We start from the raw sequence: 14,227 nt of genomic DNA, 5'->3' as shown, positions 1-14,227 counted from the left end.
AAACACGTGCGAGGCCAAAACATCCTGTCTGAGAGAAAGAAGTAAGTTTTGCTATTTAAAGGGACCCCTATACTAGTAGTCTTAAACTAAATGTATGTTAATTGAGTGGTCAGTTCGTTTACGGAGAAAGCTACAATACAGATGAGGGACAACGAGAATAATTATTCATCAACCAAAGGTATTAAACAGTTAAGTTTATTTTCCTTTTTTAGTTTCTCGTTTTTTCTATAGGCAAGGGGGGAGGATTCCTCTCTAGCACCGGTTATTAATATGTATAGACATGGCGCCCTCTGCGCCATGTGTATAGAGACTATTATAGTAGTAAATAAGTTCGAGATTTGTTAATTTTCCGAGCCTGACCGGCAGCGTTTTTTTCGTGTTACGACGACAGATTGCCGTGTCATGCAAGGATAAATAAGTTACATTCACTTGATTCACTCATCTTTATTAATAGTAGTTCATCCTCGTTTTTGAACTCATTTCTACACAGCTGCATGTTTGTTTTATAATAGGTTGGGTGCAATGTACTGTATGTAGAGTAAGGTACTTCCACTGCCTGTATATTTATAAAACTAAATATGTCGAAAAATCGCCCTGAAAGTCGTGCTCCACCGGATATATTTTACGATCAAAAAGAGGCCCAGAAATACACCAGCAATTCACGGATGATTGATATTCAAACTGAGATGTCTGAAAGAGCAATTGAGCTTCTTAATCTTCCTGAAGATACACCTTGTATGCTCCTGGATGTTGGATGTGGATCTGGACTTAGCGGGGAATGCTTAACAGAACAGGGACATATCTGGATTGGGATGGACATAAGTTCAGCTATGTTGGATGTTGCAAGAGAAAGAGAGGTGGAGGGAGACGTGGTGCTAAGCGATGCTGGGCAAGGTGTTTCTTTTCGGCCCGGTACATTTGATGGCGTGATCAGTATATCTGCATTGCAATGGTTATGCAATGCTGATAAGAAGTACCACAACCCAGTTAAGAGACTTTACAAATTCTTTTCCACCTTATATGCTGCGATGAAACATGGGAGCAGAGCTGTATTTCAGGTAGTTTTTTTAATCTTCGCTATCGTAATTAAACAAACGTGTATATTGTGTTGTTTATTTGCGTACAATTGTGTAAAATGTAAATTAAAACTATCTTTGATTAATTATTTACAGATTCTTTTTAAGACTTTACTGTAAGATATAATTCGTTTCAAGTCTGTACCATACAACAGTGCAAATTAAAACCCCCATTGATATATTAGTCATAGAACCTTTTCAAACTATTTCTGTAAGATATAATCTCTATCTATATATAAGCCTGTATCATACAACTCTTATATTATTTTTCCTTCACCAGTTATACCCTGAAAGCCCACAGCAGTTGGAGCTTATTACGACCCAAGCAATTCGCTCTGGGTTTGGCGGAGGTGTGGTGGTGGATTTCCCCAACAGTACAAAGGCAAAGAAGATTTTTCTCTGTTTATTTTGTGGAGTTGCATCGCCTACTCTTCCCAAGGCTCTTGGGACAGAAGAAGAGGCAACAAAGAAAAGACAAATTAAATATGTTAAAGAGAGAGAGCAACGTGGTTCAGATAAACGAAACAAAAGTATCAAAAAATCAAGAGATTGGATTATTGAGAAAAAGGAAAGAAGAAAACGTCAAGGGAAAGAAGTTTCAATTAATACGAAGTATACTGGGCGAAAACGAAAGCCAAGATTTTGATCTCGCGTTGTTTGGAATAAATATAGGAGGCTATTGTGCCTAATATGCTCTGTGTGAAATATAAAACATAAACAGTGTAGTATGGTAGGTAGGTAATTGCAATCCCTTTAATGAGTGCATGCCTCAGATGCCTGGTATATGTATATTCACAAATCACAATATTCACTATGTCCATTTAGTTCGATATAATGGCATTGTAGACATGCAATAATTTAAGGGACCCGGTAATTGTTAAACTGTAACCACACATACACACTCATGAAGTATAGGTTTTTGCAACTATTTAGATCATAAGATATAAAGTTTAACTTTGTTTGTGCGAAAGTGTTTGCCCAACTTTTGAAGCATTGGTTCTGTTTAAAAAAGTGCTGATAAAATTTCCAACTTTACACAGTTTATCCAAATCCACTCCAGTTTGCAGCCCCATTCCATTCATCATGTAAATTACATCTTCAGTTGCCACATTTCCTGATGCTCCTTTTGCATAAGGACACCCACCCAGTCCAGCAACTGAAGAATCAAATGCTGTGACTCCCATTTCCAACCCTGTCAGTATGTTAGCCAGAGCTTGACCATACGTATCATGACAGTGCAGTGCAATAATTTGATTTGAAATTGAGTTTAACAGTTCCGACAATAAGACCTTCATTGAGCCAGGTGTACCAACACCAATAGTGTCTCCAAGAGAGACTTCATAACAACCCATGTCAACCATCTGCTCAGCAACATCGATGACAGAGCTTGGTTTGATATTTCCTTCATACGGGCAACCGAGCACGCATGACACATACCCGCGCACCAGCACATTATTATCCTTGGCCGCTTGTACCACAGGTCTGAATCTTTCCAAGCTCTCTTGTATTGAGCAATTTATATTCTTCTGACTGAATGATTCAGACGCCGCCCCAAAAACCGCTACTTCATCAACTTCTGAAGCAAAAGCTGCTTCGAAACCTTTTATATTTGGTGTCAATGCTGAATACTTAACTCCTGGTTTACGCTGTATTTGATGCATTACCTCTACATGATCTTTCATCTGTGGAACCCATTTAGGTGAGACAAAGCTGGTAGCTTCAATGAATTGCAGGTTGCACTCTGAAAGCTGGTTAATAAGTTCCACTTTAGTTTCAGTGGGAACCAATTTCTTTTCATTTTGTAAACCATCTCTAGGTCCTACTTCAACAATTTTTATGAAGTCTGAAAACTTTCTTGTTGCCATGTTTAATCTAGCAACATAGTTGCATGATTTAAGAACACCTAACATATTGGATTTTCTGTAAAGCACAAATTAACATTTTGGAAAACATTTCTTTGAATTTATTAAATTTTTAGTTCAGGGTTCTGCAGCTATGTAGTAACATGAAACACAGGTTTTATTTAACATTAACACACATCGACAAACATGATTTGCAACAGTTTATTCCAAAAACAGACAATATTTAATGAAGTTTTATTGCAAGAACATTAGTACTACAGAACTTTAAACACGATATGTTGTACTACACCAAAATTGCGAGAACTTTTCTATTTTATTATATATATGATGTGAATGTTGGATTATTCATAAACCCATTCAGCTTCACAGCTCTTGTAGTTGTTGAGTTCATCTGGTTTAAACCAAAGAGCAATTTCTTTGTTTGCTGATTCTACAGCATCAGATCCATGGCAAATATTGCGACCAACATGGATGCAGAAATCTCCTCTAATGGTTCCTGGCGCGGAATCAGCTGGGTTTGTAGCACCAAGCATCACTCTTCCAGTTTTTACAACATCTTGTCCCTCCCATACCATAGCAACGACTGGGCCAGAGGCCATGTACTTAACAAGCCCTGGGAAAAACTTCTTAGTTGCAAGATCAGCGTAGTGGAGCTTAAGATGGTCTTCTGTTGCAGTGATCATTTTAAGAGCTACAAGCTTGAACCCTTTTTCTTCAAATCGTTGGATAATTTTTCCAACAAGACCACGTTGTACACCATCGGGTTTTACGGCAATAAAGGTGCGTTCCATTTTGTTAAATTGGGGATTAATTTGAGATAATTTTACTAAATTAAATAACTGAAACAAAGAATTAAATTTAGATAAACTAAAATGTTCATATATATAAACCTATTTACCTATAATTACGCAGTGGTTTGAAAACGCACACACCTATTATAACTTCCAAATGTTTCGTTGGTCGATTTATATAGCGGTAACGACCAATGAAAATGAACATACTGTAGCTTTATCCGTTTGCAATCGATTTTTTTCCATTAATCCGGCATTATACTTCCATCAAAAGTGATGAACCTGCTGCAGCCAACGACCCCTACCTCTGCTCAATGCTAATGAAAAGACAATCCAACTGTCGCTAAATCATTTTTTCTCCAGACAGAAATTGACAAACACGTGGCAGTTCTTTCGCAACCTTTTTCGTCTACTTACCTACTTATCGGGGTGACTGTGCATTTGGCGGGACATGCGAGCGCTTATCCCCGCATCGCTCATTTCGTAAACCACGACCTTCTGCGTCAAATGGGAATATTAAATTTCCCCAATCTCAAGGTCACCGTTACAAACGCTGTTATCAGCGGGCATCAGAGACGGTATATAAACACGGTGTCTCTACGAACTATGACGGCCACAAGGTATATATATATAATTCATTTTACATTATAACCGTGTTGTAACGACTGTCGTTTCCCAGCACTCGATGATAAAGTTACATTCGTTCATTAATTCCAAATCGTATTGGATTTACGACTGGTATGCACATTATTATCGATTTATCGACTACGAGCATACTGCGAATTCTGGGCATGACATCGATTGTCTTATATACTCAAAGAACATAGATAATTGTTCTGTTTTTTTATTTTTGGTTTACTGACATTGCTGCTTAGTTTTAGATTTGGATACCTTGTGCTAAACTTATGGCAAGTTGTCCCTTCTTTATTTTAACATAGGATTACAGAATTGTATTATCAAATGTGAATCACTTTAATGCACAAGACACAACCATACATATAAAATGTTTATTTGCATCAATTAGGACTTTAAACAACATATGTCAAGTTATATAAGTGGTGAATTCACAGCCGAGTTTGCATACAAAGACTGCAACAATCAATGTAGTCAAATATGACATGATTGTGCCAAATTGATCTAAAACACTTGGTCTAGAAATTGAAATATGAAGTGGAATTTTACATCATCTGAGCTTGCTGTCTGATCTTATTTGTTACAGTTCTTGAGACGCAGTTCCATGCATCAATGTAGCGGTCTACACACTTTGAAAGGCATTTCTGTAAAAGACAAACTAAGAGGTTATGATCTATGTGTTATTATAAAACGTCTAATATGGCAACCCAGTGACCAGTCAGTGATTTGAGCAAACCATTAGTGACCAGTCAGTTGAGAGTAATTACCGCACACACGCATGCTTATGCCTAGCAGTAAGCAAGCCATAAAGGTTCTACTCTCTCCAGTAAAACTGCATTCACTTTAAACACCAAAGTCTCTGGTATGTGGGTACGTGTACGAGTGTACCACATTATAAGCAATATTCAGTTGCAATACACACAACACCCACTGACACTTTACAGATGCCCTGGTTAAACCACTGGTATACATTTGTACATAACAGTATGGGGGGAAATTCCCTAGCCCCATTATATATATGGTGATAAAAACATAGAATCGACAAATACAACCAGACACTTTAATCTTGTATTCTAAGCCACAAAAGATGAAGAACCACAAAACCTGTTGCGAGCCATCCAAGCTTGATCCTGGATTATTGATGCACATTTTAAAACACTTGTCATTGATGGTCTGAAAAAAAGTAATTTAAGCAGATATGCATATTATGACAAACATATATGAGGCAAATAAGTGTAAATTTCAGTCAGAAAAAATAGAAATAGAGTCTACTTTATTTGACCAATACTAACCAATAAACCAAACTTCGATCATATACGTATATATGGGTGTAAATAATATAAATGAAAAATTGTGTGCCAAATACCTGAACCAGCATTTCTTGTTGTTGTAATGCAGCTTGTAAATGAAGAACTTTAATTGTTTCTCCGATTGTTTCACTATTTACGGTCGGCGAGCCTGAGCCAGATCCAAAAGATGAATAACCGTCCATATTTAGAATAATTAATAATGTGATCACACCCCTGTTACAGTTAATAAACGGTATATTACTGAAATTGTTTAAATTTACAACAGTTGCACAACAATTTCAAAGTTTTGTTTAAGTTTTGGATCCGCACACATGCCCGTATAGAAATAACATAAAATCAGTTTAATGTGATCTTTATGTCTCAGATTTCGCGGGAAAATTGCTATGGTATAAGTTTGCATACAATATACGGAAAAGTTTAATATGTTACCCTGAACGTAATAATTTATTCTTAAAGCGTTTAACAAGACTGTGTTAAGTTCTTTTATGTGGCTGAATACAGAACCACAATGCAAGCGTTTTTAAAGGGTGGAGCGTCTTCAAGTAAAGGAGCTTCAACGTCGAAAGCACAATTGCAAAAGCAGGAAGAAGCGTTGGCGAGTAAGCCATGGGTTGAGAAATAGTAAGTGCTATAAATAGTTTTCAGTGCTGTATTTTTCTTTTGTCGTGTGTCTATGTATTTTGGGGGATAGTGTCATTTACAAGTGTACACAAAAACCAACGTATGTGTATGAATACTCCATACTTCATTACTCAAGTACATTCGTGATATACTACTCTTATATAATAATGTATCAATGTTGAATAAAATTAAAGGTCCAATAGTGTAATACAAGCGATAAATCAGAATAGATTGTAAACCAATATTTTCTTTGTTTTTAGTCGTCCAAAATGTGTAGATGACGTTGCACACCAAGATGAAGTGGTTGCCGTGCTGAGGAAGTCACTCACTGGTGCTGATGTAAGTATAAATATAATAGGGTGGGGGAGATGGGACACCTTTAGCACACAATATTCAAATATCCTGATCGAGTTTTAAACAGTTACCAACGGTTTATGGGAGTGGTGAAGATACAGTTTTATAATTCTTTAAACGTCTTTTGTTTACTACCGAATGGGACGAGAAAATTAAATGAAAAGGTGTCCCATTTTCCCACACTCTTCTATATATTAAAATTGCCATATGCTATGCTTAACATTTGGTGCAAAGTGCCCAGTGCCAAACCTATATCAACCTGTTTTATATTGCATTTTTTACCTCTTTTTATTTGAGTGTGTATGTTAGAATTTTTCTTTAGTTTTATACTCATGTATAATATATAATATATATGTTATTGTCATTATATTTCAGCTTCCGAACCTTTTGTTCTATGGACCACCAGGAACTGGAAAAACTTCAACAATTTTAGCTCTTTCTCGTGAATTGTTTGGTTTTCAACTAATGAAAGGTTTGAGATTACTTGCGAATTTAAAAAAGTGTTTTCCAAACTATCTTTTCTGTTAAAAACTTATAAGCCCAATATGACTTACATGCCCACACACTTTTTTTGCTCTTACCCAGAGTAATAAAAAACACAGAGTAGTCCAACTGTTTAAACATGCATTTCCCAATAACTTCTCAGTACTGAGATATTTTGCATTAAATTTGTCTTTTACGTAACAATGGGTTGGTCTACTTAATATTTCTATGGCTCTGCTCTTACCTTACCAAACCTAGTTGGGCCTTTTTAAATTTCACATGAGTTGTAATGTAGCTTGTGGCCAAGTGCTACTGTGTCCTTTTTTCCTTATAACCAAATTTCAACCTTTTTCTAGAACGAGTTCTTGAGTTAAATTCATCAGATGAACGAGGAATTAATGTAATTCGTGAAAAAGTGAAAAATTTTGCACAGCTTACTGCCAATTCACTGAGAGAAGAGTAAGTAGTAATAAATTAAATCTAGGGGTGTATGACAATGACATCATAAACGCCAAACCTGGGGTGGCAGGGTAGGCTACGCCAATATTTCTGCACTGTAATAATTAGTAATCATTAAAACCAAATTTGTTGAATAGAATGCACATCTAACTATTCCTTCATTTTTAAATCTTTTGCGCCCATGAATGACATGGTATTGCATTTGCATCCACTATAGAAAGTGAAGCATATAAAAATAAACATGTATTAGTATTGGCCTTATTGGAATATTTGGGATACTAAAATATATAATGTTGCCTTGTTTTAAAAGTTGGGGTGGCATGACGCATTGCTTTTATCTCTGCATATATTCTGAAGTGTACCCCTTTTTCCTCCTATTTTTAATCTAATACGTATATGCTAGATAGCATTTCTAATTCTCTTTGATTCCAGTGGAAAGAAATGTCCCCCCTACAAGATAATCATCCTGGATGAAGCAGATTCGATGACGAAAGCTGCTCAGGAAGCTCTTCGAAGAACGATGGAAAAATCATCAAAAACTACAAGATTTTGTCTCATTTGTAACTATGTAACCAGGTGGGAATATTTAACGAACTTCAAATTTATGTACTTTACAATGTAAAATTTACAGATGATAAAAGTTTTTAAATGTTTCAGTGCTATTTGCACTCAATTTTTGTTTAAATTTTGGGACTGCAGCTCAGTAGGTAGTTATATCAAATCTTAACTAAAGGGCAAGGGATTCAAGGTGTAATTTTCCACTGTATCTTGTATCTGTTCTTGGGTAAGATACTTAACGGTTATTGCTCCAAACGGAGGGTCTCATACTCTCTTATGTATTGTCCGAATTGTTAGCCATGGTTTACAAAAAAATCACAAAATAATCATATATAAAGTTACATACATGGTGTCTCTTAAACAGGCATAAGGTGTGTAATCAAACACTCTTGTTATAATAACTACCATTACCCCACTTCTCAAGGAATAATATGTGTCATTCACCCATTTATTCATTTCAATGCAGGATAATTCCCCCCATTATATCCCGATGCTCACAATTTCGCTTCAAGTCGTTATCAACTGAAGATCAGAAGAAGAGGTTGTGGATGGTTTGTGAGAAGGAAGGAGTCAAAATATCTCAAGATGTAAGACTTAGTGCATATCGTAAACTTGATTTTATGTAGCGCATCTCATTATTGGTATAAAATAATTTTTGTGAAGCAATGTGACATACATCGATACATGGGGTAATGGGCCAAATCTGGAAACTTGATTTATTGTTCTGCTATTTCTCCTACCAGGCATAATGTTAAATAGTTTTTTTGGCTTATCGGGCATGATGATGAGAAACACTGATAAAGTGAACAAAATTAACATTTTTTATATTCCTACCAGATAAACTGAAAAATATAGTCTTGATTAAATATACTTCTCATTTTAAGTAAAAATATTTAGCTTTTGAATTTTTAGATTCTGTTTTGGAAAACAATATTTCGCATATGTTTTACTCTATCAACTTTAATTTTGTGTGTTTATCTTAACTCATCAAGTTTAATTAAAAAGACCAAAAGGTTTGCCTTGACTTGTTATATTTAATTAAATAGTTTAATGTATTTTTGCATTTAAAGTTTGACATTCTAATATAAAACATACAAAGTAGATGATAATATTAACCTTTTAACAGGCAATGTCGTGTCTGGTGAAATGTTCAGAAGGTGATCTTCGTAAAGCGATGACTTATCTACAAACTGCTCATAGATTAAAAGGAGCGGAGGGGATTGATGAAAAAGATGTGTTAGAAATAACTGGGGTAAGAAAGATGGTACGCTTGCCTAAATCATAGAACCAATAGTGTGCCACACTGCGGAACCTCATCCACGCTGTTATATAGGGGATTTTTACATTGGACCGTGGTGTTTTTTACCTTGAGCTAGTCATTGCTCTAACCCAGCCAAATCATTTACAAAGTTACATTTGTAGTAACTTTATAAACCAGCACTAGGTGTTAAAAAAGATAACTGTGTTATGGCAACTGTCATTGTGTTGCCAGGCGAGAAAAATTAATGCCTTTTTCTATTTGGTATTTTTTAAACAAGTTTTTGAGTTTTGTCACTTTTGTATTTTTTTCCTATTTTTAGGTTGTTCCAGATGATATTATAAAGTCTTTGATTCGAAGCTGTGCCTCCAACTCTCATGATAAAGTGCAAGAAAGTGTTGATGACATTATTTCTGAAGGACACTCCGGTATAACATCATATACTTGGTATTTTCTATGCAAATGTTTTTAATATTTTTTTACAGCGGCGAAAATAATTTCACAACTGCATGATGAAGTTCTTACCATGAGTTCTCTGAACGACCTGCAGAAAAGTGTTGTGATGGAAAAAATAGCTGTAAGTTTCATTTTAAATATCATTGCATGACTATCTGTTTATTTACACTTTAAATATAAAACATTTTCCCACAAAATTAATTATACATTGTATCTAAATTGTCAGCCATACTGTACAAAAAAATAATCGCCCACAAAATTACATTAGAAGTTGTAACTTGTAAGCAGGCACAAGGTGTATGAAATAATACCCCAATGTTGAATGACTAAATGAAGACATTTGTTTTAAATTATTGATTGTAACTTGATGCTTATGTATCATCATGGGCAACAACAAGGTTTTATACACTTCGTGCAAATACGAGTTACCATGTATGTAACTTAGAAGATGATTATTTTTTTGTTATGTGTGGCTGACAATTTAGACTACGCATAATACCACTGGGTTGGAGCAATTGCCATTAAGTGTCCTGCCCAAGGACACATACGCCCACAATGGTAGCAGAGAGGAGCATAAACTAAATATCTCTGGGCTGGCTTGCTATCCACTGTGCCACAACGCAGGTATAAGTATAAATATAATTCATATTATTTTACAGATTGTGGATAAATGCCTTAGCGATGGTGCTGACGAATACTTACAGCTCATGGCGCTTGCCACAACCTTGCAACGACAAATCGCATTATGATGTTTCACTCTTTAAAAAGTTGTTTTTTACTTTTCTAACTTCGCAACAGCTTGCAATGTCACTTTGCTTGGCACTGCATAAAGGTCTACTTGAAAAGAATTCAGACGTGAAAATCTTAGTTTTAAAGCCGTATTGCTATTAAGTGCTAAATAGCGCATATTTTCTTTGTTTTTCGCTTGAAATTTTCATTCCACTTGCTCAAATCACTACCCCAGTTTGTAACATGTGAAAGAGACACAAACACAAAAAGTTCCAGTAAAATGTGACTGACGTCTCATTCGGTAAAGTTTGCTATTGTAAAGTGATCAAATAATTATAAATCAACACCGATGCTCGCGAACTTCAGCCTTTTCAGGAAGTTTCCTACAGTTTGTTTTTCTATGCAAATATCGTAAACCTTTTAAACCAGGTACATTATTGTTCTTAACATATAGCAATGTGGGGTAAGACGGGATGCCTTTAACACGCAATATCATGATCGTGTTTTAAACAATTAACAACGGCCTATGGGAGTCCTAAGGATACGGTTTATAATTCTTTGAATGCTCTCTGATTACTACCCAATGGGACGAGAAATAAGAATAAAAAAGGTGTCCCATCTTTTCCCACTCTACTATGTATGACGAGAAGCAGGCTTAACGTTGTAGGCAGGGAAAATGGACCTTTATTAGGCAAAGTAAGATATCCACTATGTTATTCTTCTATAATTTGACAGATTGATAATCGATGTACCAATATATACCGAATGGTCCGCCAAAGTCTTTGGTGTATGCATACACACGTTTGACCTGTTATTCGTTAAGGCAGAGATGAGGCTATATATCAAGTCTCTCTGCTTATATAATGCGATTTACGTTCACGGTTAATATTTAGCGAACAGTTGAATAATAGGTTGTCCTTAAACAAACATTCGGAGAAGTTTTCCTGCAGCAAACAGTGTGCTAGTTACAGATTAATCTCATGCAGTTTCACAAAGAAATCAACCTGTAAGCTAGAATGTTGTGTAATAACAGGAAAGGTATAGTAATGTAATGTTAAAATCGCGTTTTATAAGATCAGTGCAATTATAAGTAGGGCTATCGGTAGACTGTTAAAACCTGGACCCTTAACCTGCTCGTTCTATATTTTCTTGTCCCAATTGGTAGTAAACAAAGAATATTCAAAAATTATAAAATCGTATAGCCTACTTAAGACTCCCATAGACCGTTATAGTTGTTTAAAGATCAGGATATTTGGATATTATGTGCTAAAGGTGTCCCATCTTTTCACACGCTACCGCATAGAACTGCTCTAGTGTATATAGACCTATGGTATAGTAGCCTACGCTTACAACTGCACCCTATAAAATATTGAACTACATAATAGTCGTTTTAAGTGTTGGGGTATTATAGTTTACGTAAGTCAGTTGTGTACTATGGTCTTAATAAGGTTTATAAACGGACAGGGTATATGCCAATTCTAACTATCTTGACATAAGGTTAGTTCGGAACGTATGTAACAGAATTTCAGTGTCAATTTTTCTCTCATAACTTTTCAAGCAGGACAAAGGCAGTGTCGTGTAAGAATTGTATAGTTTTTGGTATCTTTTTCATGGATCGTGGACGGAAGCCTTTCGTGGCCGCATTATTCGCAGGTGCCTTGGCCTTGATCCTTGCTGTAATTGGAATAGCTACTCCAGAATGGACTGTCGCCCGTGGAAATAAAATAGGTCTATGGACATTAACTGACGAAAACGGAGTCTCGCATTCGTGGGCTGACCATTCTTATACCGAAGGTATATGTAAAGTAGGTAGGGGGGAAGATGGGACACCTTTTTAATCCGTTTTCTCGTCCGATTTGGTGGTAAACACAGATAATTTAAAGATTTATAAAACCGTACCCTCACGACTCTCGTAGACCGTCCTTAATTATTAAAAAACGATTAGGATATTTGGATGTTATGTGATAAAAGTGTCCCGTCTTCTCCCACCCTATACTAAAAAGCTGCATGCTGTTATAGGGCGAGTAGTGGAGCAGTTGGGGCCATACATAGATATGTAACCCTAGTTTAGCTATTGCACCAAAGTTAATGGTCACTACTTTGTTTGGTAGTTAAATTATCCATAGAGTTACAGACGTCGTAACTCATAAGCAGGCACGAGGTGTGTGAAACAAAACAATCGTGTTACATTAACTGCCCTTGCGTCGCTACAGATAAATAATTACATTTAATCATTAAAAAGTGCACATTATTAAAAACACATTCTGTTGAATCTAACATAACCTAAACACTTGCGCAGAGTTCTTCTACGCAACTTGGTTCATGGCAGTCCGTGGCATGATGATGGCTGGTGTAATTATCGGTTCCCTTGGTCTTTTATTCAATGTTTTTGTTGTCGCGAAAAGATTCCAAACGACTTCCTATGGCAACATCCTGCTTTCGTACTATTGCTTAGCATGTAAGTGGTATAGCTGCATGAGCTTAATCCGATTGTTGTATTTTTTTGGTTTAATCCATGGTAAATCCAAGAAAATACCAGGTGTATAGGCTATGAAACATGACACTCGGAAACGTTTGATGACGTTGGCACTTTAGTACGCGAAGGTAAAAAGTCTCATTGGATGTGCAAAAGATTACGACCCTTTTTGGTACACCACAGATGCTGTTTTTTTTGTTATTTTGTCTATGCATAGCAAATAATTTGGTCAACCCAATAGTGACCACTGGGTTGGAGAAATTGTTTATTATTATATTTTCTCAGTTGCTTGCTTGATCGTCTCCGTGTGCGTGTACAGTGCACTGATTTGCCAACCAGTCAACAGTTCAGGTGTAATCATTGATAACAACGCAGCGGCTGTGGAATTTGTGTACAGTGCCGGCTACGGCTATTCCATATGGCTTACCTGGCTGGGAGCTGGCATTTTCTTACCTGCTGCAGGTTTAGCCTACGAAGGCAGTCATCAAGACGCACTAGGAAAAAATCTTCTAATTGCAGAATAAGAAGACTGTAGGCAATTGTATGAAAAATAATAAGTTGCATGTCAGTTGTAATTCCATCATTTTTAAGATTTCCTATCTTGTTATTGCTGTATAAAAATGAGCATGATTAAATACGTGAATTGTAGCCTGTCTAATTGTTTCGCTTTTTCTCGAATAAAAAACAAATTGAACACGTATTACTTTGTTCTTGAAACACACTGTATGTTTCCCTGTGTTATTACGACTCTAGTCGCCTGTCACTCCAGGACATATAATTTACATTCTTTCTTACATAGTGTGGTGGGGGAAGATGAGACACTTTAAGCACATAATATCCAAATATCCTGATCGTATTTTAAACAAGTGACAACGGCCTATGAGAGTCGTAAGGATACAGTGTTATAACTCTTTGAATGTTCTTTGCTTACTACCAAATGGGACGAGAAAATAGAATGATAAGGTGTCTTATCTTCCCCCACCCTACTGTATTATGGACATGAGAAATATATCGCTGAAAGTTTTTACGACACCCTTAACTTTAATCCGTACAGCGAGTTGGGAGGATATACAGTGTTTAATGAGGTGGCAATGCTGGAAACCCCCATTATTTCAAGTCAAGGACTTTCCGGCAATGGGGCAAAGGTAGCGCTAACAGCAG

The 14,227-nt window shown here is 36.2% G+C and overlaps 6 protein-coding genes across 6 annotated transcripts; 3 read left to right on the top strand and 3 right to left on the bottom strand.

Moving 5' to 3' along the window:
- Positions 1-460: 460 nt before the first annotated feature.
- On the top strand, positions 461-1,769 carry LOC149732891 (18S rRNA (guanine-N(7))-methyltransferase-like). The gene is made up of 2 exons (XM_089882295.1): positions 461-1,058; positions 1,357-1,769. The coding sequence occupies exons 1-2, from the start codon at positions 579-581 to the stop codon at positions 1,720-1,722; spliced, it is 846 nt and encodes a 281-aa protein (XP_089738421.1). The 5' UTR covers positions 461-578; the 3' UTR covers positions 1,723-1,769.
- Positions 1,464-2,986, bottom strand: LOC149732890 (hydroxymethylglutaryl-CoA lyase, mitochondrial-like). The gene has a single exon (XM_089882294.1). It carries the CDS (start codon positions 2,984-2,986, stop codon positions 2,027-2,029), a length of 960 nt encoding a protein of 319 aa, XP_089738420.1. The 3' UTR covers positions 1,464-2,026.
- Positions 2,987-3,123: 137 nt separating this feature from the next.
- LOC149732889 (nucleoside diphosphate kinase B-like) lies at positions 3,124-3,807 on the bottom strand. Its single transcript, XM_089882299.1, has one exon. It carries the CDS (start codon positions 3,727-3,729, stop codon positions 3,280-3,282), a length of 450 nt encoding a protein of 149 aa, XP_089738425.1. The 5' UTR covers positions 3,730-3,807; the 3' UTR covers positions 3,124-3,279.
- Positions 3,808-4,722: 915 nt separating this feature from the next.
- Positions 4,723-5,970, bottom strand: LOC149732888 (mitochondrial import inner membrane translocase subunit Tim13-like). Its single transcript, XM_089882298.1, has 3 exons — positions 5,729-5,970; positions 5,467-5,535; positions 4,723-5,006 (listed from the first exon to the last, which is right to left on the bottom strand). The coding sequence occupies exons 1-3, from the start codon at positions 5,852-5,854 to the stop codon at positions 4,908-4,910; spliced, it is 294 nt and encodes a 97-aa protein (XP_089738424.1). The 5' UTR covers positions 5,855-5,970; the 3' UTR covers positions 4,723-4,907.
- A 93-nt stretch (positions 5,971-6,063) lies between these two features.
- Positions 6,064-11,015, top strand: LOC149732887 (replication factor C subunit 4-like). The gene is made up of 10 exons (XM_089882291.1): positions 6,064-6,293; positions 6,554-6,632; positions 7,023-7,119; positions 7,487-7,589; positions 8,022-8,165; positions 8,614-8,734; positions 9,274-9,399; positions 9,728-9,833; positions 9,891-9,982; positions 10,521-11,015. Exons 1-10 carry the CDS (start codon positions 6,181-6,183, stop codon positions 10,608-10,610), a joined length of 1,071 nt encoding a protein of 356 aa, XP_089738417.1. The 5' UTR covers positions 6,064-6,180; the 3' UTR covers positions 10,611-11,015.
- A 422-nt stretch (positions 11,016-11,437) lies between these two features.
- On the top strand, positions 11,438-13,766 carry LOC149732886 (uncharacterized). Its single transcript, XM_089882296.1, has 3 exons — positions 11,438-12,384; positions 12,890-13,048; positions 13,352-13,766. Exons 1-3 carry the CDS (start codon positions 12,201-12,203, stop codon positions 13,588-13,590), a joined length of 582 nt encoding a protein of 193 aa, XP_089738422.1. The 5' UTR covers positions 11,438-12,200; the 3' UTR covers positions 13,591-13,766.
- Positions 13,767-14,227: the final 461 nt, after the last annotated feature.

Source organism: Ciona robusta, chromosome 8 (genome assembly GCF_009617815.1).
Source record: "Ciona robusta chromosome 8, ASM961781v2".
Lineage (NCBI taxonomy): Eukaryota > Metazoa > Chordata > Ascidiacea > Phlebobranchia > Cionidae > Ciona > Ciona robusta.
This window is presented reverse-complemented; position numbering and strand designations above follow the sequence as displayed.

Excerpts from the sequence above, each read along its gene's own strand:
- LOC149732891 (XM_089882295.1), top strand. The coding sequence starts at position 579 with ATGTCGAAAAATCGCCCTGAAAGTCGTGCTCCACCGGATATATTTTAC. Across the intron at positions 1,059-1,356 it reads GGAGCAGAGCTGTATTTCAG|TTATACCCTGAAAGCCCACA; the intron begins GTAGTTTTTTTA and ends TTCCTTCACCAG.
- LOC149732890 (XM_089882294.1), bottom strand. The coding sequence starts at position 2,986 with ATGTTAGGTGTTCTTAAATCATGCAACTATGTTGCTAGATTAAACATG.
- LOC149732889 (XM_089882299.1), bottom strand. The coding sequence starts at position 3,729 with ATGGAACGCACCTTTATTGCCGTAAAACCCGATGGTGTACAACGTGGT.
- LOC149732888 (XM_089882298.1), bottom strand. The coding sequence starts at position 5,854 with ATGGACGGTTATTCATCTTTTGGATCTGGCTCAGGCTCGCCGACCGTA. Across the intron at positions 5,536-5,728 it reads AACAAGAAATGCTGGTTCAG|ACCATCAATGACAAGTGTTT; the intron begins GTATTTGGCACA and ends ACTTTTTTTCAG. Across the intron at positions 5,007-5,466 it reads GCTTGGATGGCTCGCAACAG|AAATGCCTTTCAAAGTGTGT; the intron begins GTTTTGTGGTTC and ends TGTCTTTTACAG.
- LOC149732887 (XM_089882291.1), top strand. The coding sequence starts at position 6,181 with ATGCAAGCGTTTTTAAAGGGTGGAGCGTCTTCAAGTAAAGGAGCTTCA. Across the intron at positions 9,400-9,727 it reads ATGTGTTAGAAATAACTGGG|GTTGTTCCAGATGATATTAT; the intron begins GTAAGAAAGATG and ends TCCTATTTTTAG. Across the intron at positions 9,983-10,520 it reads TTGTGATGGAAAAAATAGCT|ATTGTGGATAAATGCCTTAG; the intron begins GTAAGTTTCATT and ends ATTATTTTACAG.
- LOC149732886 (XM_089882296.1), top strand. The coding sequence starts at position 12,201 with ATGGATCGTGGACGGAAGCCTTTCGTGGCCGCATTATTCGCAGGTGCC. Across the intron at positions 12,385-12,889 it reads TGACCATTCTTATACCGAAG|AGTTCTTCTACGCAACTTGG; the intron begins GTATATGTAAAG and ends ACACTTGCGCAG. Across the intron at positions 13,049-13,351 it reads TTCGTACTATTGCTTAGCAT|TTGCTTGCTTGATCGTCTCC; the intron begins GTAAGTGGTATA and ends ATATTTTCTCAG.